Source organism: Phyllobates terribilis, unplaced genomic scaffold (assembly GCF_046119375.1).
Source record: "Phyllobates terribilis strain yellow unplaced genomic scaffold, ASM4611937v1 Scaffold_12__6_contigs__length_324123572, whole genome shotgun sequence".
Lineage (NCBI taxonomy): Eukaryota > Metazoa > Chordata > Amphibia > Anura > Dendrobatidae > Phyllobates > Phyllobates terribilis.
The window spans coordinates 256998737-257022744 of NW_027362772.1; the positions used below are offsets into that span (position 1 = coordinate 256998737).

Sequence of the window (24008 nt, forward strand, 5' to 3'; positions counted from 1 at the left end):
ATGACCAAACAATATGTAGCATATGATAAGTGATTGTTCTTAAATAGATTATTCTCCCAGGGAGAACGACGGGAAACCAAGATTTGCAGACAGAATGGGAAATGCACTTGACCGTGATTATAGAACACAAAACGGACTTAATATAGACGAGTTTATGCTGATATCCGCACAGCGTGGCCGACGGTATGCACACTCACATTCCGGAGTGATGGGCAAGAACATTGGGATACCTCCGCTCCGCCATTCTCATTTGCTGCTATGTTGGCCACAAAAATCCCATCAGCGGTACTGCCCATGTTTCAGGGATCGGGGTTGTCTGAGCTCCTGTAGATTGTCAGCTCCTAGGGTCAGGTACTTCTTGTATATTGTCTATACATGTGTAGTAAGTAAAGGGGTTGGACCAGGGCGCATAATTTAGACACTCACTCGTCATGCAGGTAAAAAAGACTCAGGGCATCACTGGTAGGGGGCATACTACAGGGATGGAAGGACACAAAGAGGAGGATGCTGGGACCAGCGACACTCATGGGAGAGGGAGGCAGCTCCCCGTGATGATGCATCACAGCTTTTGGATTATTCACCTGATATGACTGTTAGATCATTAGGGTGTCTTTGCTAATGGAAACTAATTAGTGAGTTCAGCTCGGTAGCTGTGCCGTATTTCTTAATACTTTAAGGCGAATATGTCAGTATGTTTTTGCTACCTCATCTGAGAGCAGCATGGTGTTGGGGAAGAGACCCCGATTCCAGTGATGTATCACTTAGTTTACTGGGTGCAGTCGTTCTGACACAATCAGAGCTTTTAGATTTAGAATGCAGCAGAGCTGAGGAAGCTAACCCCGCCCCCACCACTGCTTACACCGCCCACACCAGGCTCTGTATGTACATTGTTTATTGATAGTGAGATTCTTATCACAGGAGGAGGCGTGGTCGGACCAGGGCTCACATGCCATGTTGTCCAGGCAGTGAAAATCTCCTGCTGATAAACCCTTCATTGTATGGAAACAATAACACAGCCTAATATGTGACAACTCTCTCAAATCAGTGTCTCAGCCTCTACCTCATGCTGTCCTCAGATTGCATAGCAAAAATCTGCTGACAGATTCCCTTTAAAGGGGTTGTCCAGGTTTGGAATTAAAGTCTCTATTCACTCTATGTGACTGCAGCCTTCTAAATCCTCACATCTTACTCCCTGCATGCCGTCAGTATTCACCAGTGCCAGCGGCGAGAGCAGATGCTCATGTGACCGCAAGGATGCGATTTGCATACTTCCAGCCACATTCCCACTAGATGTGCCGGACCTCACTTAATACCAGTGTCTAGTCGGCACGTGACCGCGTGTATGTAAATCGCATACTTGTGGTCACATGACCGCCCACTCTCGTTGCCAGTACTGGAGAAGCTTGACAGTGTGCGGGCGCAAGCTGTGAGGATTTAGAAGGCTGCAGTCACTTTGAAAAATCACAAAATTTAGGCGCAGCTTGAGTTGTGTAAAAATTTTGCAACTTTTGGCTTTTTCCCAGCTACGCCAAAATGGGCGGGTGGTTCCATATGCTAGCAATCTCACTTTTTACTCCAGTCCCCGACTGGAGTAAGATTTCTGGTGTCGCGCACAAAGGCGCACGCCACTCGTCAGACCCTCCAGATTCATGATGAGGCGTGCACCTCTTCATTAATCAGGAGCGTCTGACTCCAGTGCACCCCCTCATCAAGACTGACGGAAACAATGCCGGTCTAGATGAATTGGGCCCTAAGGGTCCACAAATTTTTTATTTTTTTTTTTTAAAACAGACATTTATTTTTGAATCATAAATCTATGGCTCTGTGAAGAACTCGGGACAGCGCTGTGATGTTGTCCATCTTCTGTCCGTTTTTCATTGACTGGTAGGAGAAGCTTGAGAGACCTCCGTCAGTTTACTTTTCTATGAGAAAAACTAAAAGTAGTGACACTGACGAAAATCTGATCCTAAAACACTGATAGAAATAAAGCAGTTTTTTCACACATGGAAAATCTAAAAAAAAGCCCAGAAGTCTGAATGATGACTAAGTGGAGAGATGAGGCGCAAACTTATTCTTTGCGTCGGGGGGAAAGAAAGTGAAAATTTGCAAATATCAGGCAACAATATATTTTCCTATACAACTGAAAAATAAAATTGGTTCACATAAATAATCTGAAAGCCACATCCTGTGATTCAATTATATCATGAAATATACATACCACTAAGGCCTCGTTCACACGTCCGATTTTCACGTACGAGTGCTGGCCATGTTTCTCACGGATAGCGCTCGTACCTGTGATAGTCTATGGGGTCATTAACATGTCCGATTTTTTTTCTCAAACTGAGAAAAAAATGGAAGTGTCAGATTTTGATCCAAGGGTCGGATTAAAATCAGCAATACAACCCTAAGGGGTCCGTGAAAACAAACTGATCGCATTCAGATGACATCATGGACTGTCAGAATAGACAAGATGGAGAATTTTATTTTTTTTATTTCTCCACATATAGGAAAATCGGACCAGAATTCTCATCTGAATGAGGTCTAAATCAAACAAACACAACAACCCTAAATATCTTTCCCAGAAAAAGGGGGGAAAACTGAAAATAACTCACAAGAACAAAACCCTTCAGAGGTCAAAAAGCCACAGATGAGACCGATTACCTGCCTGAACCGTCCCAACCCCCTTCCATCGTCTTTTTTTTTCCAACCCTCCCGCGTCACTTTTTCTTTCCTTTATTGCTCCGCTAACCATAATATTTACCTTCCTTTCCACAGACATTTTTTTTTCCATTTTGCAGCAAGAAAAAAAAAAACTTCAGCAGCAGCAGCAGAAGGGAGGGAGAGAGTGAGGGAGGGGGGAGAGGTTGTTCCTGGAAGAGCCAGCCTGGGGAGTTGGTCACATTCTTGGCTGGGATTCAATGACTGAGGCAGACACCAACAAACAGAGAGAGAGAAAGGGGGTGGAGAAGGGAGAGGAAAAGAGGGGCGGGAGGGGACAGACAGCACACTGGGGGAGGAGGGAGCTCAGGCTCAGACGCACAGGGCAGCAGCTCAGCAGTCGGGCTGGGTGCACGCTCGGGAGCGCAGCTCTGCTCCTCCTGACACAACTTCCAATGTAAGAACATGAAGACAAACTCCTGAAAACTACATTTGTTTTTGTTTTTTTTTTGTTGTTTGACGTCACCTTTTTCACTTTTGTTGGAGTGACACATTGGATTTTTTTTGGGGGGGTCTTCTTACCTTGGACACTAGGAGAGTTTCTCTACTCTCAGGCATGGAGCTCCTGTGATTCTTCTTCTTCCTGAAGTTATTGAGAAGCTTATTTTGTTATTGTTTGTTGCAGTTTTGTTACATTGTATCCGGCCCTGATGATGGAGACTGTGAGCAGGAGCTTCCAGCCTCATCCAGGTCTGCAGAAGACCCTGGAGCAGTTCCACCTGAGCTCCATGAGCTCCTTGGGGGGCCCGGCCGCCTTCTCAGCTCGGTGGGCGCAGGATATGTACCACAAGAAGGACAGTGGGAAGGAGCCGGAGCCGGTAATGCAGCTGCCGGTCCAGCCCCCGCCGGTCATCCCCGGTGGACCCCTCTTCATCCCATCCGATCGCTCCACTGAGAGGTGCGAGACCATCCTGGAAGGGGAAACCATCTCCTGCTTCGTGGTCGGCGGGGAGAAGAGGCTGTGTCTCCCCCAGATCCTCAACTCCGTGCTGAGGGACTTCAGCCTGCAGCAGATCAACTCGGTGTGCGACGAATTGCACGTCTACTGCTCCCGATGCACGGCCGATCAGCTGGAGATCCTGAAAGTCATGGGCATCCTGCCCTTCTCTGCGCCCTCCTGCGGCCTCATCACCAAGACCGACGCCGAGAGGCTCTGCAATGCCCTGCTGTACGGGGGCAGCTACCCGCCGCGCTGCAACAAGAAGGACGGGGGCAGCCTGGAGCTGGAGGTGACCGAGAAGAGCTTCAGGGTCTACCACGAGTGCTTCGGCAAATGCAAGGGGCTCTTCGTGCCGGAGCTGTACGGGAACCCCAGCGCCCCCTGCATCCAGTGCCTGGACTGCCGGCTGCTCTACGCGCCGCACAAGTTCGTGGTGCACTCGCACAAGGCGCTGGAGAACCGGACTTGCCACTGGGGCTTCGACTCTGCCAACTGGAGGGCATACATCCTCCTGGCACAGGACTACGGCAGCGACGACGAGCAAGCACGGATCGGCCGATTGCTGGACGAGATGAAGGACAAGTTCGACTACAGCAACAAGTACAAGAGGAAAGCGGCCAGGGTGAGTGTCGGGTCGGGAAAGTTGGCGTCGGACACGAATTATGGCGAAGAGGCATTTAGTGTCGGGTCATGATGAGATACAATTTGTCGGTTAACCCCTTGTTTAAGAGGAATATCAGACTGTTTATAGAAATAATGTGAAAGCACATCATTGTGGACACTTCTGCAGAAGGGATATAATATTATTTAGATGGGTACAATGTGCTATAGAAGGGATAGAATGAGATAAAGGAATATTATATATAAGGGATACAATGTTATATAGAAAGCATACACTTATATATGGGATACAATGTGATATGCAAGGTATACACTGATATAGAAGGTATACAATGTGATATAGAAAGTATCCACTTATATAGAAGGGGTACAATGTAACAATATGCAGATGTAGAAGTTTATTCTGACTGCACGAAAACCATATAGGTGATACAGTAACTAGCTGATCACCTCTTTATGGATACTATGTGTTCTGTAGAAGGGATACTATGTAACACCGCAGATATAGAAGTTTATTCTGCTACACAGGAGCTATAAGTGATGCGAAAGAAGGGGTTAATGATACAGTAACTTGCAGATCATTATGGATACTATGCAACAATGCAGATGTAGAAGTTTATTCTGTGCTGCACAGGACCCATATAGGTGATACGGTAACTAGCCGATCACATCATTATGGATACTATGTGTTCTATTGAATGAATACAATGTAGCAATGCAGATAAAGACTTTTATTCTGTTCTGCACAGAAAGCTATAAGATCAGGTCATCCATGATATGTTTTGTATAAATGATGTGAAAACACATGGATACTGTGTTCTATAGAAGGGATACAATGTAACAATGCAGATACAGAAGTTTATTCTGGTGTACAGAAATCATATGGGTGATGTGAAAGAAGGGGTTAATACAGAAATTAGCTGATCACATCAGAATGGATATTATGTTGTATAGAATGGATACTATGTAACAATGCTGCTCTAGAAGTTTGTTCTGTGCTGTACAGAACCTACATCAGCAGGTCATCCCTGATAATTATTTATTATTTTAATATATTTCCGCTGTCATTTTATAGATTACCATTCACACTCATGGCAGCTGCGGGGTTAATGTATAGCAGAACTTTTTTTTTTTTTTTGTATAGAATGTTTACAATCTAACTGAAAAAAGTAGAACACTGGTCCTAGAAAATGTAACAATAGATCAAAGATTCTGATGAGCGACTAATGTAGAAAAAGTTGGCATGGTAGCGGGTTTATTAACTATATGGAATTGACAGCTGAAAGGTGAATGATCAATATCTTATACTTATACCTGTAATGTATAGATGTATTGGTCAGCCTTGTTTGGGCAGTGAGGGGTTAATGACTTTTCTATAGTGGGTGATGTATAGGGAGCTCCTATGTCTTTGGCCCCCTTTTTTTCCTCCCTATTTACAGACTGAAGGGTTAATTACAGTTCAAGTTTGTTTGGGGGCAGCGAAGCAGAAGTTATTGCTGGTCATAAAGGTGTAATTTGCACTTGTCCAGATTGTGGGTGATCAGGGTGACTTCCTCCCTGTTCTGTCCCCTGTGTACATGTAAGGAGAGCTGACCTCCTGGTAACCCAAGTCTTTGCTTTTTGCCTCTTACAACTTTGGAAGGGAGATGATCTGTCACCTATTGGTGCTAGGAAGGTGACCAGGTTGTCGCTGGGGCTGCAAGTCAACAAACACTTGTTCCTTTTTAAGTAGCATTTAGTGTGACCTGATGGCAACCCTGCTTCAAATTCTGTGTGGGTGATGTCATTCGATGATATAAATAATTGGGCAGGATTCTCTGCGGTTAAAGCGATTTGATTACAGAGCAGTGGATGCAGATGTGGTCATTTATATGGTCAGGACAGGTGCAGACAGTCTTCTCCTTCCCATCCCCCAACCTAGTGACTGTAGGTGCTGACATGATAGTGGTGCAGACAGACGGCTCTATGTACGCCATCCTTCCCCTATCATCTACATGTCAGTTTCCTATTCCGGTAATGCTGTGTATAATCGCCTGGGCATACAATAAACTGGAGATCTTACTTTATGTGCCGCCATATCCTTTTAAAGGCTACAATCAATTCTTTCTAGGAATGACAGCCTGTTTTATTTTATTGCCCGTCCACCCCTGAAGAGACACCTGGCACCAGACTGGTGACTGGCTGCTGCATTGTGTGTAGGTGGTTGTATACATAGCTAGGGCAAGCTGAATGAGGAGGGTCTGCCACCCAGACTGACTGTCCAGACACTAGCGGTTTATTTTAGGCGTCTGGACTCCGCTGTATGTGGATGCCAGTGTGCGTAAAGCAAGTTGGTAGTTGGCATGGATCCGATTTAGTGGGCAGCACTTAATGGTCTTGAAAGATGACATACCGTGCTCCTTCCAAAGTCCTCTAAGCTCATCCCATATTTTTTTTTAATCCTTCCAGTGCTTTTTATATATAATTTATCACTGCTAATGTTTTTTTTTTTTTTTCAATCATTATGACCCTTCTTCGTTAACCCCTTCTGTTCTCATTGTGAAGAAACCATTTGAAATTGATGGAAACGCGATTTACAATTTTTTTTAGAACAGAAAAGAGGGGATGGGTTGGAGGGTGGGGGTCTCTGCCATTGAGCAACTGTACAGTTTTACATCCCAGTCTGCTATAGCTATTCATAGCTGGTCGGAATAAAAACGCGTGTGACGTTCTCGATTTTCTCCCGGCTGATTATTCCTAGCGGATAATAAAAGTTGCATTTACCAATCTCTCTACTTGGGAGGCCAATTAAATCACATTATGGCTTAAACCCCCCTTTTTTTTTTTTTTTTCGTCATTATTCCCCCCCCCCCCCCCCTCCTTATTCCTCCCCTATTATCAGTGAATAGACTCCTTCCCAATTTCCCTAGGAGTTTCTTACAACTGTGTGTCAGAGCCATTGTGGCGATGTTAACATTAATGAGGCACATTATCTGTGATAGTTGGAGGTGGATGCGTTTTTAATGGCTTGTCTATCCCCGGCTAATCATGGATTGAGGTTGGAAGCTTTGAATGGTCTTGTCTGAAAGGATGGGCCTTTTTTTTTTTTTGCACCGACTAGCTTAGGGGTGGGGGAACGTTAACCCGTTTGTTGCTGTCCCTATTGAGTTCTATCTAGTTATCCTGCATATGTGTATGTCTGTTGTTACTTTTAATATGTTTATTGTATGTTTATTTGTAAATATTTTAGTATGGAATCTCCAAAGTAAACACATTCTAAACCATGTAACATAGAATGTCTTTTCTTTTTTTTTTTTTTTGTTATTGCATTTTTGCATTGCAGATACATTTTAGTCACAGTGTAGACAATATGATGGTAACTACATTGCATAACCCAACTCCTAACCCTTTGAATGGGCCTCCTTTAATGTAACTTGTCTACTCCACGCTTGTCAAACCTGCTTTGCCTGCACTTTTGCCTGCTGCTATCTTGTGAATGCAGACTCTGCTCCCACAATAGACTGATGCTTTGGAAGGTCCAATAGATACTTGTGTGTATTCACCCCCATCTACTCTCACGCCTTCCACACATAGTGGGGTGCACGGATCCTATTCTGTGTGCACCAGGCATTGTGATAAATGTTGCACGTGTACGGCTTCACTTTGTACCTTGCCCGCTTGGATATCCTGTGTGCATTCTCTACAGAGTGCAAATTAGAGCTAGTAATTGCCTCATTATGATATCTTTTAGACTGCTTTCCAATAGGGGAAGAGTGTGTATGGGGGAAGGGTACAGGTTCAATTTAAGCCCTCGGGGGCTACCTGTCTAATCTCACAGGTGAGTGCAGAAATCCAGGCTTGACTTTGTAGCAAAAAATACATTTTGCTGCAGAAGTCCAACTTGAGTAACACAAACTACAGCCATGGAGTTATCGTTGCCCACCACTGATCTAAGGGATAAAGTCTTGATTCCTTTTCCCGCCCTGGTGTCACTTTTTAACATTCTGTTTATCTCAATAGATCTAAATCTCATTTGGCCTTTCTCTCCCCCTTGGGCATCCTCCCCTCCCCATTATCCATCTCTTCCTCTTCTCTCCGGATCAGGGAAGTCTCTGCCTGTAAATGGCACTAGTTGTTGCTAGCGAGGCACTCTTGAGATTAAATAAGATGGAAGCACTTTACCCAGCCCTACGTACCGCTCGCACCGCGCGTTCAATAGCTCTTCAGAGCTAATATCAGAAACAAAGCAGATTGGCAGCAGCTGGCCCGGCAAATAGCAATGCCGCGGAGTAAATGGGGGTGCAAGCGATGCCTCCTGAATGAGCGCATCGGTAGAAAATGGGCACAAATGTTGGGCTTGGGTGGAATCTGACAACAGATATCTTATGTGTATGATCCAATTTGATTGATTTTTGCAAAAAGTGGCATTAATTGTTTAAAGGGTAACTTATTAATAGGATAGATTATGGATGTTGGTGCTAGGCTGGTCTTTTAGTTCATCCTGTATAAGGTCACCTCCTGGCAGAGCTTAAGAAAAAAAAAAAAAGACATCCTTTTGTGTGGTGTCTGCTGGAGCGTTGAGAAAGGGCCCTGATACAGCAGACAGGATATCAAGTGTTAGGAAGTCTGGGTTAAGTAGGGCATAGACTACTGAGCTGGGCAGACGAGCAGCCTCCTCCAATCATGGCTGCTATATCGGGCTCAGCCGTTTAGCATTGTTGGCAGTTCACATGGAAATAGACTTTTTTTAACTTTCTTTTTTTTCTTATTAAAAAAAAAGTAGTTCCTGGGAAAGTGGGGTGATCATCACTATGGCCCCAGTCATTGCAATGTATCACCCAGCATTTCCAGGCTTGTCTGCCTAGTTGTGGCTTGATGCTTCTAAACAAGATAACTCAGGCCATGTTCACACCTTGCGTTTTTTGCTGTTTTTTTTTTTTCCTGCTCTCTTGGCAGTAAAGAAGCTACTTAGAAAAAACAAGTTTGACTGCATTTTTGCTGTTTTCTTGGTGCAGATTGTGTCATTTGTGTACAGCACGTGCTTAATAAAGTTGGCTTTATTCATGAAAAATGCATGGTTGCCTTTTTTTTTGCAACGTTAGTGCACATTCTCATTGCTTTTGGTGCTTTCTTGCTGCCTTTTTTTGGTGCAGATTACATGTTTGGTCTTACAGTACAGGTTTTAGTTTTTGTTTACCAAAAAAATTCATTGTTGTGTTTTTGTACTTGTTCTCTATGGTGAAAAAAACTCAGCATATTTACAAAGAATTGACGCGCTACAGATTTAAAAAAAAAAAAGGCGTGAGATTTCTGAAATGTCAGCTTTTGCTGGTACTATAAAAAGCAGCTTTTAATATGCATGAAAGAAGCGCAGTGTGTGAACTCAGTCTTAGGGTGGCTTAGGGATATGCTGGGAAAGCTGTGCGCCCCCTTCCCTTACACGCACACACCCCCCTCAAAGGACTGTAGGGAATATTTTGAGATTTTTTATGTACAGGTGTGCGCTCCATTAGTAATAGTTTTACTTCCCCTAAAAAATTCTTCTTAAAATGTTATCGTGTATTAGTCAACCACAGGAATTTCTCAATCCAGTGGTGTCTCGAAACTGTAGAAAGCCAGACATCCCATTTTTGGGCTGTGGGGATGATCGGTGGGTGAAACGGACAGGAGGGGGGCGAGTGGTTAAGAACGATTTCATCAGAAATGTGTATTAGCAATGTCCTAATAGCTGCCTTGTGCCGAGTCTGCACATTCTGTATATACCCGGAGAACGATGTTATCACTTATAGGGTCAGACACTGAGATTTTTTTTTTTTTCTGTAATTCCTTCCATATAACAGAGAGCTTTAACCCTTACTGCAGCGCACCTTCAAACAGAAAGGCGATCCGAGCTCCATCCAAATATCGATTGGCATCAGTGAGACATCCATTGAACATTTAAGATCCGGGAGCCTGTCAAGTCTGACTTTTATTTATTTATTTTTTGGTCAGACATGCCGTGTTAATCAGATTTCTACCCGTACCGTGATATAAAAGTAGCTCGCCTGCCATTTTCTTTAATTATACAGGCTGGAATATTAAATAAAATATGAGTTATATTGAAATCACGCTGATTACGACAGTAGGGATAATTTTTAACAGGCGGCTGAAACCACCAATTACTCTTTAATGTGACAGACGGAGGGGAACGTTCCCGCTCAAGAGTGGTGCGGGCGATTTGATTATAGGCACTCGTTGACGTGCCAATGGAGCGCTCCTTAGAGCTTGGGGGTCTTTGCTTTGTATGAATGGCTTCACGTCCCGCTCTGATTGGCGTCAGCTCTTGCCTTCGTGTCTGGATCTGCTGTCAGGGTGTAGATATCCTTTCCTAGAAGTCTCCTGTGTACCGATAGATATTTCTTCCATGCCCTGGAACATTGAGCGGACGTGCTTCTAAAGTCCATACAGACGTCATTGAAGAATTTGCATGTGGGGCCTTGAGAGGGAAATATCCGCAGTTCTGGTAGCAGTTTTCTATGAAGGGATATTCTTCCCCTTATACTAAATATATACCCCCCCCCCCCCCCCCCAACCCCATCCCTTAGTGGGAAGTTGGAATTTACTATCCCTTGTAAATGGGTACAAGCCGATTAAGATCGGAATTACTACTTGATCTCTCATCTCTCCAATTCCGAGAACTTCCAGGTCCATTTACATAATTATTTGCGATACTAATAAACCTACTTTTCCAGATTCATATCTATACACTTTAAGAGTCGTCTTTTCCATGTAAGATGCCTCTTATTCAGACGGGCAACCTTCAACCCTATAAATGGTTAATGAGGAGAGTACAATAGTTTTAGTGTGGGGTTCTTTTTCCTCCTCCTTTTAGATTTAGCTCATGTCGCCTGCAAAGAATGCCAGCAAAAACAATGCCGCCAACCTATCCAGTTCTCCATTCACTTCATCACATGCGGACAAGGTGTATTATTTCTGCCTAATCTTGGGGTTTATCTGGCAGATCAATACAAGCATTAAATAAAAAAAAATAAAAAATCTAAATCCCCCTATGAAAACCAAACAAAGATTGGGTAAATATAACTGCACCCATTCTCCCCTCCCTTCAGCCATTCTAAGCCATTCATCCCTCCATACCTCTGCTGCAGGCTGTTTACATCCCCCCTCTCCTCTAAAACTTTTTTTTTTTCTTTTAAAGCAGCCAAACAAAAGACTTGAAGAGTGACGGAAGCAACTTGAATTTCAGGCTGCGGCCGCGGCGGATGATTGATTTAATATTAAACAGGTGTGTGGAATGTGCACTCGTGTCTGGTCATGACCAACTTGACAGACTAAACAGCGCTGTACCAATGTAACCCAAACCTACTTCTCTGCCAAGTGGGCTCCCGGTCCAGTCTCTGGGGCGGAGTGGAGGAGGAGGATCTGGCAGTGACTGTAAATGGAAAAAAAAAAAAAAAAGTTTGGTCATGAGTGTTCCCGCATTCCTAGAAAAGGCCATTTGCTTTTGCCAGGAGGGCAAAGTTGAATGCTAAGCAAACGCTGTAGTGCCTTATCTCTGGCCCAGCCATTTGCGACGCCTCACGTGTCAATGGGACCTCATAGCCGTTATCAAAGACTTGGTGGGGTACAAGTCGCACCCTACCTATATTTAACAGTGGAAGTAAACTGGGGCAGGAGGGTTGAAGAGAAGGACACCTGTAGTTCACTAGTAATTGAATAGGGGAGTCTTGTCAACGAGGAGCTAAAGCAAATTGATTGCGTTTGCCTATAGAGCGGGGCAATTTTATTCTTGAAATTTAATTTATTTGGTTATGGGTGGCTCAGTGGTTGGCACCATTGTCCTTGGTGGGATTTAAACCCTGGACCCCCATCTGCAAGGGATTTGTGGGTTTCCTCCAGTTTCTCAGATTTCCTTCCACACTCCAAAGAATACTTATCGAGAATTTGGATTGTGAGCCCCAATGGGGACAGTGATGATGATGTCTAAAGTGCTGCACAATATGATGGCATAATAATAAATATGGGGCAGCACTGAGGTCCTGGGTTCATATCCCACCAAGGACAACATCTGCAAGGAGATTGTATGTTCTCCCCGTGTTTGCGTGGGTTTCCTCCAGGTTCTCAGATTTCCTTGCACACTCCAAAGACATACTGATAAGGAATTTAGAGTGCGAGCTCCAATGGGGACAGTGATGTCTGTCTGTAAAGCGTTACGGCGCTATATAAGGAAGCAGAATAATAAATATGTTGTGGTGGCTCAGTGGTTTTTCACTGTAGCCTTGCAGTTCTGGGTTCGCATCCCACCAAGGACAACATCTGCAAGGAGTTTGTATGACCTCCCTGTGTTTTTGTGAGTTTTCTCCGGGTTCTCTAAATTCCCTTCCACTACGGTTTTGGAGTGTGGGAGAAAAACAAATTTGGGGCACAGTGATGATGATGTCTGTAAAACGCTATGGAATATGAAGGCGGTATATAAGCAAAGCAAAATTAATAATTTAAGATCTGACCAATTGAAAGGTTACAACAGTAGTTTGTTTTGAGACTTGAGTGATTGGATAACCCGCATTAAAACCCCTACCGTAGTATTGCGGCACAGTTCAATAGTATGGATTTCATGGATCAAGTTCTAGTTCCCGGACAAGTTTTCCTATAATGAATCCATATAGGATCACTCATCTGATCAAGTGTTTGATCATTACGGTCGATGGCCAGCTTACCACTCTGCATCCTCTAGTGCAGAGGTCCCCAACCGCCGGTCCGCGGACCAGGACCGGGCCGTTGGGGTTTTTCAGCCGGTCCGCGGGGAGAGGGGGCCCCTCCAGCCTCCAGCAGGGCCGCCATCAGGGCATGACTGCCCTGACTCCAGTATGGGGCCCGGCCGGTAGGAGCCCCCTCGGAGCCCCCCTCTTGTGCGTCTCTCTCCTCATGGGGCCCCCGGCCGCATGCTAAGCGCCGGGTCCGGGACATCTTAGCGCTGCGCTGCTGCGGCAGCACCTTCATGATTCCCCTGACTTCCGGTCATGTGACGGCGCCGTCACATGGCCGGAAGTCAGGAGAACCTGGTGTCAGCGATTTGGACAAGCGCTAGGATTCTGCAGGGATCGCATGGGGGTAAGTATAACAAGTTTTATTTTTTTTTAAATACAATTAACTAGGAGTGGGGAGAATGGGAGATGCACATGGGGGGAGGGGAGAGATGAGAGATGCACATGGGAGGGAGGGGAGAGATGAGAGATGCACATGGGGGGAGGGGAGAGATGCACGGGGGGGTGAGAGATGCACGGGGGGGTGAGAGATGCACGGGGGGGGGTGAGAGATGCACGGGGGGGGTGAGAGATGCACGGGGGGGGGTGAGAGATGCACGGGGGGGGTGAGAGATGCACGGGGGGGGGTGAGAGATGCACGGGGGGGGGTGAGAGATGCACGGGGGGGGGTGAGAGATGCACGGGGGGGGTGAGAGATGCACGGGGGGGGTGAGAGATGCACGGGGGGGGTGAGAGATGCACGGGGGGGGGTGAGAGATGCACGGGGGGGGTGAGAGATGCACGGGGGGGGTGAGAGATGCACGGGGGGGGTGAGAGATGCACGGGGGGGGTGAGAGATGCACGGGGGGGGTGAGAGATGCACGGGGGGGGTGAGAGATGCACGGGGGGGGTGTGAGAGATGCACGGGGGGGGTGAGAGATGCACGGGGGGGGTGAGAGATGCACGGGGGGGGTGAGAGATGCACGGGGGGGTGAGAGATGCACGGGGGGGGTGAGAGATGCACGGGGGGGGGTGAGAGATGCACGGGGGGGGTGAGAGATGCACGGGGGGGGGTGAGAGATGCACGGGGGGGATGAGAGATGCACGGAGGGGGATGAGAGATGCACGGGGGTGAGCTGCACATGGGGGGGTGAGAGATGCACATGGGGGGTTATGTTTACATAACTTTGTTGCCTTATGAAGGGCGGGGGGGGCCCCCAAAAATTTCTTGCACAGGGGCCCACTACAGTCTGTGTCCACCCCTGGGATGAAGTAAATGCAGCTGAACAGCAGCTGTCAGGACAGCTGCCCTGTCCTGCTGCAGGGTGTGATGGGGCCTCAGTGATGCGGCTCCTGGCACAGCACATTATGTGGGGCTCCTGGCATAGCTCCTGGCGGGGACCTGGTCTACACTATATGATAAGTATGCACTAAACTCCAAATCCCTCCATTACCCCGCCCCCATATGACCAAAGCCCCGCCCACCCCACCCCCTCCTTGCTGGGCCATGGAAAAATGATCTTGCTTCAAGCCGGTCCCTGGTGCAAAAAAGGTTGGGGACCACTGCTCTAGTGTACAACCTGGTGGTCTTATAAGTCTGAACTGTTCTTTCAGGGGGCGGGGAAGGGGGCTGCATCTAGCTCTCCTTACAGTATAAGGCATGCATATTATTCAGTTTGCCATAGGCTGTCATTTGCCTATTTGAATAAGCAGGTAAGATGGTTTCCTAATCGGGCGGATCTTTATGATGCACCAGCAGCAGCGCGCTGTAAGTTGCCCTCCTGTAAGTGTATCAGCCTCACTGCAGTATTGTAACTTTCTCTTTTTTTTTTTTTTATCTCTCCTTGCTGTTCTGCTGCAGTGCATCGTGGGATTTCCATTTCTGCTGAATGGGCTGCTTGTCTAAGGGGAGGAAGTAAGTTCCCTGTAGGATAGCGGCAGAGGGGGGGGGGGGATGTCCTGTTTTATATGCAAAGCAAAGCATTTTAGAAAAAAAAAAAATGGTAAGAGAGGATCTCCCGGCACAGATCTAAGGGTATCTTGCACCTAAAGAGCAGTTGCAAGATAAAATTTGTCCGAGACCCCATTCTACAAATTTTCTGCTGGTACTTCGCTTCCTATCTGCTAATGATGCATTGTGTTACCGAGCAGAACTTAACAAATAAAAGGGGCATTTAACTTGGGTTTAATAGGATACACTCTTGGCTTGCTCTTATTAATAGTGGATCTGCAGGGGTCCTCAAAGAAGCCAGGAGTTAAGAGGTCTTCAGTGCTGCCCGGTGAAAGACATTTGGTTAAAAAAAAACAAACGGTGGCTCCTTTCAAAAGAATCTCTGAAAACATTTGGAAATGTGCAGCTTTCAAATTCCCTTCAGTCCCGAACAATCCACAGGACGGGCATTTAATGTGGAACTTTTGAAGTTGCTAAGACCCCCCCCTTTTTTTTTTTTATTTTATTTTCCCAAACTTAATTGAAATATATATATATACTCCTAGCAATTTTTTTAAATTTATTCCGTTTAGTCCTTTTGATTTGCAAACTTTAGTTAACTTTGGTTTCAAAAGTGTGTGTGAGTGGGGGGATCCCCACTTTTTTTTTTTTTTTATGCTACATGGCAGTCTCCCCCATTTTAATTATCAGTTTTAGGCTGAGTGGTATGCAAATATAGTCAATTAAGTGGGAGGTTTTTAATTAGCAGATGTAAGTTCATGTGTGAAGTGCCTCGACTTAATCACTTTTCACAGTTTTGTTGTTAATTTGTGAAGTTTTTGGTGTTTCTTAATGTCTGGGAAAGCTGTGAATTTCCTGTTTTGTATGTCTGCAATTTTTCTTTTTTTCTTCCACAGTGCGGTTGGTTGGAATGCATATCGAGTGAAAGTACAACCCAGATGACCAGTAATGGTTAATACTATCTGATGATGGATTGGTACAGATGCATAAATGCCTCTCCTGTGAGAAGGGGTGCCAGCAAACTTTGAGAATGAATCATTGTGCCGGGGTTACAATGTCTCCATAGAATTCAAGGTGTTAGCAGACGCAATGAGTGGTTATGTTCTCTGTCCATCCTTGAGTTGTAGTATTTTTGCTACGACTAGTGCAAATTTCCAGATCGGTACCTGCAATTTAATTAGTTTTTGTTCCCGCCAGATGAAAGACTCTTTAAATAATACACTGTGAAGTTGGTTCTCCTGTCTGTATTAGCACCATTCAAGCAGACGAGCTTGGTATCTCTCGCGGCTATTAAGAGCTGCAGCAACAGGCTGATGCTTAGTGCGTTTTGAAGTTCAAGTATTCTTTGTCTGGCCACGGAGAGCAGAGCCACAAGACAAAACAGTCTTGGGCTTACTTTCTGGAATGCTATTTTGTGCCTCCTTGAGTGTCCCTTGAAAGGCTTAGTGGAGTGGGGCCTTGTAGCTAGATCATGACCTGCCTGGCGGAGGAGATCTTATCCCTATGAGAATACCTCCTTTATATAGTGCCAACATATTTTGTCGTATACATAAAGCCCTTTTAGAGCGTTGGCTAAAACCTTTACCAACAATGCATACAAAGAATGGAAAGATGTTGAGGACAACAGACTAGGCGATAACCAATATCAATGCACCATTGTGACTCTTTAGGTCTACGGTGCTGCAACAGTTCTTCCTATAAAAAATTAGTCCTTGGGCAGAATTGGTATAAAATGCATATTTTTTGGACTGTGCGGAAAACAGATCAAATACTAACCAATGGTAGTCAAAGTGCAAGTTCAGCATGCCCTACTCTTATCCGTTTTACGGTTGAAAACAGTGCTCTTGCACCCGTCCATGATGCCATGAGTGTACACAGCTGCGTACCGACTTCGTCAGATCCCTAATGTGTGGCTAGGACTGACCCCATCATCTGAACTTGGCCTACAAAGGTCCCAGTAGTAAGATGTGGGAAATTTTCATTCTTGAAAATATCTCTAACGCCCAACGTCCTGATATTGCGACATATAGAGGTAAGAGATGAGCAGAAATCTTCAAACTACCCTAATCCGGCAAACAGATCAATGCTCTGTTACCGTCAGACCAGGGCAGTGCTCACTTGTGTGCGGGCAACCCTCTACCCGAGGCATACGTCGTAATGCTACTTAAGGTCTCACGCAACGTTTTGGCATAGTGGGGGACCTAGTAAGCAGCAGAGGTGCCCAAAACACCAAAATGTGAATTTCTGCTGTAGTAGGACCAAACTGGATGCCGAATAAGGGTATTCTGAATCTTTTGTTGCTCTTCTGTAATGGAGACTTTGAGAAATATTGACATCTTTTGGCTGTAGGCCAATCCTAAAACCCTCTCCCATATAAATACACACTGTTTTCATAAATGTGCATGTATTTTTAATGGGGAGAGGAAAATGAGATCCTTTCCAGAAAAAAAACAATCGGGCACTACAATTTTAATCTTTCCCCATGGCGTCATCTGTCTGGAGGCCTCTATACACTTTAGATTGTTGGTTGCTCACTCCAAAATCGAGATGGGTTCTCAATTCTGCTTGAAAAATTTTAACCTATAGGCACTGAATGGAGCCGAACCTCCATAATGAAGACGTGAGCACAACGCACGCTCTTATCAGCCGTGGATGTATAATAACACATTATGATGGTGTTTGACTCCTCGTCTCTCCCACTTCCTGTTTACAGGATCGCTGTTCCCACTTCGCTACTGCTCCTTCACATTATGACACTTACATACGTGTAACCGTTCCCAATGTAAACATAAAGTACAAGAACCTAAGGGCTGAGCCATCCAAGCTAAATATATATTTAAGGGCTCTTAGAGTGGCTGTGAATTACCCATTAGCGTCTACAGCCGAGGCATTCATACTAACCGTGCTGCGCTCAGTGAGCCTCTGGACGTTTCCTCGTAGCGCTCAGTTGCGGTAGTTACTATTATGTAGCGACTGGGAACCATTTTTGTGGCAGAGGTGAATGTATTTTAGATTTTGATGCAGTCTTTGTATTTTTTCTTTATGCATTGTCAGAACAACTGTTGTCTAGTCGTATCTTTTTTTTATTAGACTGGGATTTCCTGGGGCAAAATATATTTTTATGTATGTGGAAATATCTTGTTTATGACCTTTCTGCTTTTATATCTTTGCCTTTTTTGTGTGCCTGGGTAGAGAGAGCCCCCACTAGTTTGGTTCACTTTGCAGACAAGGACATTTACCTTTTAGAAACAGGATCTGTTGTGTTTGCTGTGTCTGGGGAACACTTCCTGGACAGACATCAAATTACACCGCTCGAGTTTTTAATCCAAGTTTTTGCGGCTTTTTTTTTTTTCTTCTTGGGAACGGACGTGATTTTTTTTTTTCCCTTCTTAAATGCCTCAAGTATTAAAACATCATTTACATAGGCTGAGGATAAGAAGGTGTTTGTAGACCTGAATGTTCTTTTTATGTGTGTACGGATTCTGAGGTCTTATTCTCACGTCTGAGTATCTCTCATAGGACGGAGATGGTGAATAATTTAACAAGTGCAGGCAGGGTTGTCTAGCGTAGCCACACTGTTAGAAATTCTCTAGTCAGCAGACAGCTAGTCTGGGCAGGCAGTGAGGACACTTAGTCAATATTCCATCATCATCTTGCTGTTAACCGTTGCAGCGCGAGACCGTGGGCGGAAGCCTGGAAGCCCGAAACACAGCTGTAGATCCCTTCATCTCTGGCGAAACACTTAGTGTGTAATTGTAGAACTGAAAAGGGATGGTCTTTTCATGGGTCAGTGGGTTTAGCTATGGTAAAGCCCAGCTTTGGTCTCGTTCCATTGATGAGAAATGCAGGCCAAGTGCTCTGTCCATGCGCTCGTCGACTGGTTCAAGCGCTCTGTCCATGCGCTCGTCGACTGGTTCAAGCGCTCTGTCCATGCGCTCGTCGACTGGTTCAAGCGCTCTGTCCATGCGCTCGTCGACTGGTTCAAGCGCTCTGTCCATGCGCTCGTCGACTGGTTCAAGCGCTCTGTCCATGCGCTCGTCGACTGGTTCAAGCGCTCTGTCCATGCGCTCGTCGACTGGTTCAAGCGCTCTGTCCATGCGCTCGTCGACTGGTTCAAGCGCTCTGTCCATGCGCTCGTCGACTGGTTCAAGCGCTCGGTCCATGCGCTCGTCGACTGGTTCAAGCGCTCGGTCCATGCGCTCGTCGACTGGTTCAAGCGCTCGTCGCAAGTTGTCTCTAAGCCTATCCAGTGGCCATAGTAGACCAATAACCATCAGTTTAACCGAGCTATACCACCAGGTTTGCCCGTTGAACTTCATTATATCAGACTTGGAAATGAGTTCCATAAATTTTGCTCAACATCTATCCTAAAAAAACAAAAGTATAATTGACCATTTCAGTAGCCGTATATAAAAGAGCCATCCTGCATGGGCCTTGTCCAGTAATGGCTTCTGTTATCCACAGCTCTTTGGAGTTTTTTTTTTTTAATGTGCTAGAAGGCCACTGACACATGGCCTACTCTCAGTCTTGAATAGATCCCGAACATCGTTGCCCTGTTTCAAACTTGTCAGCCGCACACAACCATCACCCTTCTCTTTAACATCCTAGATGGTAAATAACAGCAGGAGATAGAAGGGACAGCATTGTCCCTTTTCTTATGCCTAATTTAAGTCCCTCACTGTCTGTCCATCTCTCTTTTCCAGTTCCTTTTCTTCTGCTCCTAACTCTTTCTCTAAATGATCAAATTAGGCTGTCTATTTGGAAGTTGGGGTGGGAAGGGGGGATATTGACTACGTTAAGTGAATCTACCACACTCCAGAAAACCTGGATTAAACTCATTGTGCCAACTTTCGAGTAGCATTTTTCAGCTGTGCAATGTGTTCCGTATTTTATGCTAAAATTGCTTGTTTTCTGTTCACGAGAATTATTTTTTTGGAGTCTGTGTACTTATGTTGAATTAAAGCAGATCCTATTAAAGACACAAAGTCCAGGTCCGGTTTCTATAACTTTTTTTTTTTCCCTTTTAACCATTAAATGACCCAAAACTTGAACTTATTTTGCTGAAATTATCTATGTATTTCTTTTTCCGGGGCATTTTGAGACTTATTTTGCTTTTGTTTTGTTTTCAGACCTCGGTCATGATTACATTTTTTTTTTTTCTTTTCCCCCTGTGGTCTGAGGCCCCTTTATCGCTGCTGCCCTCAGAATGTCCCCCAGGTATTAGGGGACCCTAGTTGTCATAGCATGTTGGATTTATGGTGGGATTTTCGCTACCCTTCCATGACCCGGAGTGATGCCAAACGCTGGTCACTCCTTTTCTTTCCAGCTTCATGCGATTGAATCTGAGTGCTTGGTGAATTGAAAAATAGAATGGATTAATGAATTCCCCGGGTGCAAGGGTGACCATCCCTTTTGTCTTCTTTTGTTTTACACTGTTGAATATTAATGAAAAGGGGGTGCAAGGCCTGGTTACAAGTCGCTGGTGCTTCAAAAGGTGAAGGGGGAAGGGGCCACTTTTCTCTCTAGTCCTTCTTCTTTTTTTCTTTTTTTGGTTTTGTTTTGCAAATATTGGCATTGATGAAAACCTATGTGGCTGTCAGATTTCATTCTTCTTCGTACATGCGATAACCAGAGCAGCTGTGTTGGCTGTTTTTTTTATTTCTTTTCCCATCTAAACCCAATCTACTGTTATAGGTACCTTTTAATCTATCTTTGTTAATAATAGAAGTTGGTTAATTTGGATTTTGCCTTCTTACACTTAATGTGTTTTCATCTTTGCTTATTGTATTTAATTGAGGTAGACGGGACTTATTGACGTGGTAGGGGGAATATAATTACCTGCCTGTGTGCAGTTTTTGGAACTTGGTTTATTCCTTCTGTGTGTTCAGTTCCTTCCCTTTGTCAAACTTTTATCTTGCAAAACCACAGCTTTAAGCTTCATTTGTAACTTGGATCTGCCTGCTATGTATGAATAGAAGACACTGTTCCTTTGTTAAGGAAGTCCTCCCTTTCCTCCTACTCTCCACTTATGTTCGAGAAGCTCCTGGGGACTTTTCTTCTTGTTGAGGATGACTTGAGAAAAAAACACCTAACAAAGACCATGTTGCCTTCTCTAAAATTCTATAAAGCTGAGTAGCTTACCTTTTAGCAGTTTGGTTATGGCTTAAAACTCACCCTATAGCATCTATATTACTATTCTACACATAAAAGCTACTAGTTCTATGTCTTTAAGATTTTTCTTCTTGGCTATGACAATACCACTTGGCACCATAACTCGATGCCTTATGTCCTCAAGACATAGAAGAATTGGTGTTTTTGACTGAGTGAATCTATTGACTACAATTTTTGTCTACCGAAGATATCGAAATTCTTCGATGTTGAAAGTCAAATAGTTTACAACTCTAAAATGGTTAGAGTTCAAATGAAATCCAGGTTATTTGAGGCATTAGCTTGTTCCAAGGCCTAGAGCCTCTACGTCTGGTCATGGAAGAATGTTCTCGTTGCATTCAATATATAGTCTTTTTGACTTGAAACGTGTTTTTCACTTTTTTTTATTACCTGGAATCTGGCTGCCATAAAAAAAAAAATGTATATTCCGATAAGCAGATTGTGTCTAACCCACAACCAAAATAGGCGAATAAGAGTCTACCCTTGTTCTTCTTTTTGACTATTCTTGCTACAGGAATTCCGGCCTGTATTTTGTCTTTTTAGTACACATCTAGTTGAAGGAAGATCTCAGTGACTTTGGACCAGAATAAATCAGCCTGGAGGGGGAAGAAAATGCTCTCCTGTAAGAAACCTTCATCCTTCAAACTTCCTAGAATGTCTGGAAATAAAGCGAGCATAGTAACCAAAACTTAACTGTTGTCTTGGTAATCCATCCTTCCTCTCATCTAATACGCAGTGGAGATCTAGCTGGTCCTCGTTTGTCAAAGTTTTTAAAGAACTTTTCATGAAGTCGGCAGCATGTCCTTCATTCACATGGTCTCTTGGGTATCTCCTAACTTCTTCAGACCTCATTGCCTTTTCTTCAGCATTTTTTGGTGCACCTGGCTTGAAAAACTTTTATGTTAGAGATGTATGACAACTGAATCGCACCATATGGGTTGACGCCAAAGTATAAATCTATCCATTAGTTAAATAAGGTTTCATTTGTCTGTAAAACTCTCTCGTTTATTAAGCAGTGACTACATTTGTGCATTTGGAGTCAAAAGTCCTCCTGGGCCTTGGATTATGAACTCGACACAATATCTAGGGAGACGAGACAATCTCATATTTAGCTTGCTGTAAAACCACTTGATATTCCAAAGTTGCTTCAGCTGAGCTGCAGAGAGTAATACTCATCTGGCCTGCAAATCCGACATCTGACGGATGTTCTTTGATAACAAGGCAGCAAGCTGTCTCCATACAGCGTCTCCTCTAACTTCCTCTTTTTATTAATGTTGCTTGTATCAGCGGTGCCAACACTGAGCTCAAGTTTTTGGTATACTGGATTTCTTGTAAGTAAAAAAATAAAAGTTGAGGGGGGGGGGGGGGGAGAAGAACAAACAGTCTTTATAATTAGAGCATTTTTGGTCTTGGGCGCCAAAGTTAATTTTTTTTTTTTTTGGAGCTGAGAATACTTGGCGAATGTAAAATTAGAGTTGTTGATTTGTTGCTTTTAGAAATCCTCCTCCCATAATGTCAGGTTGCACAATGGCGTAAACCATTTTTAATTTAATTTAACCATGATTTCTTACTTTCTTTTTTGTTAATACCAGAACTCCACATTAGTTGTTTTGCAACCCACTTGGCCGACTAGCAAACTGCCCTGAAAATCCATAGCAAAATCTGCATGTTCGGACAAATGTGTCCTCTGATTTTTCTCAAAATAAATGCGCTATGCAAATTTTTCACAAAAGATAGGGCAGGCTGTAGACTTCAAAATCCCCAGCATGGCACAAATCTGTGGCAGATTATGTACGTTGCGAAACAGTCCAAACCCCATTCACTCTCAACACGTCTACATTGCACCAAACGGTTGTCAGTGTCACAGTGCAACATTGTAATGTTCATGTTGGTTCTCTGTACCAAAATATCATTTCGCAAGCCGACAGTATCATGAAATATCATTTGTCTCTTTTTTTTTTTTTTTTTTTTTTTTTTTCCGAACCAGTCATTTTTCTCTTTAATCACCAGCGTATCTGCCTTCCGTGTGCTAGTAAAGCCAAATGCATCAAGTTACGTTGAGTTATTTTTAGATACATCTGTTGTGTTTGTCTCCACTTAACCTAGTCCTATCGAGCAAATATTGCTGTGTTGTAAAGTGAGATTGGACATTCTGTACGATTGTGAGCTTCCTACGCTGTACGGGTGCTTAGTGTACAGATTAAACTTTAACTATAACCCGCTCTTATCTGTGACCTCAATGGATCTTTGGTCCTAGCTGATGCATTTATGGATATTGTGTCTGTCATCTGCATAGTTGCGTATCTCTAGAACATATAGCCTATATAAGGGCTCATTCAGACATCCGTTTTTCACGTACGTGTTCTACCTGGTTTTCACGGAGCGGAGAGAACACGTACCTATTCTAGACTATGGGGCTGCTCACATTTTTATATTTTTCAGATCGTGTGTCCACACGGGAACATGATTTTTTTTTTTTTTTCAGCAGCATCATGGATGGTGATCTCCTACCCAAGTATATGGGTCTGTGAAAAACATGGACAGCACACAGATGGCATCAGAGTGTTGTCCGCGATTAACATTTCAAAGGATTGGAGAAGCTTTGGAATTTTTCTATACGCTTTTGGCGTATGTGAAAAATCACTGACATCTGAATATGGGTTCATGCCGACGACCTGGGATTTTGGTCCTATCTCAGACTGCAATGCACTGACTGGTTGCGACTCTCCTGACCCAATTGTGACGACCCCTAGAAATACATGAAGCTGTCATGCTCTGGTCGGGAGACCCATGGCTTGTTCGTGCATTGTGGACCAAGATCGGACAGAAATCCACAGACCTCTCCATCAGCCATATTTTTGGTCCAAGTGCGATCCGGCAAAACGTTAGA

The 24008-nt window shown here is 44.3% G+C and overlaps 1 protein-coding gene across 2 annotated transcripts in view; it reads left to right on the top strand.

Annotated features, from left to right (window-relative positions):
• The first annotated feature begins 2999 nt into the window (after positions 1-2999).
• Positions 3000-24008, top strand: part of SKI (SKI proto-oncogene) — a 78807-nt gene continuing 57798 nt past the window's right edge. For both annotated transcript variants that reach the window (XM_073656896.1, XM_073656897.1), the window contains exon 1: positions 3000-4280. In XM_073656896.1, coding sequence (XP_073512997.1) covers positions 3369-4280 — 912 coding nt within the window. In that variant the 5' untranslated portion in view covers positions 3000-3368. The remainder of the gene's footprint in view (positions 4281-24008) is intronic.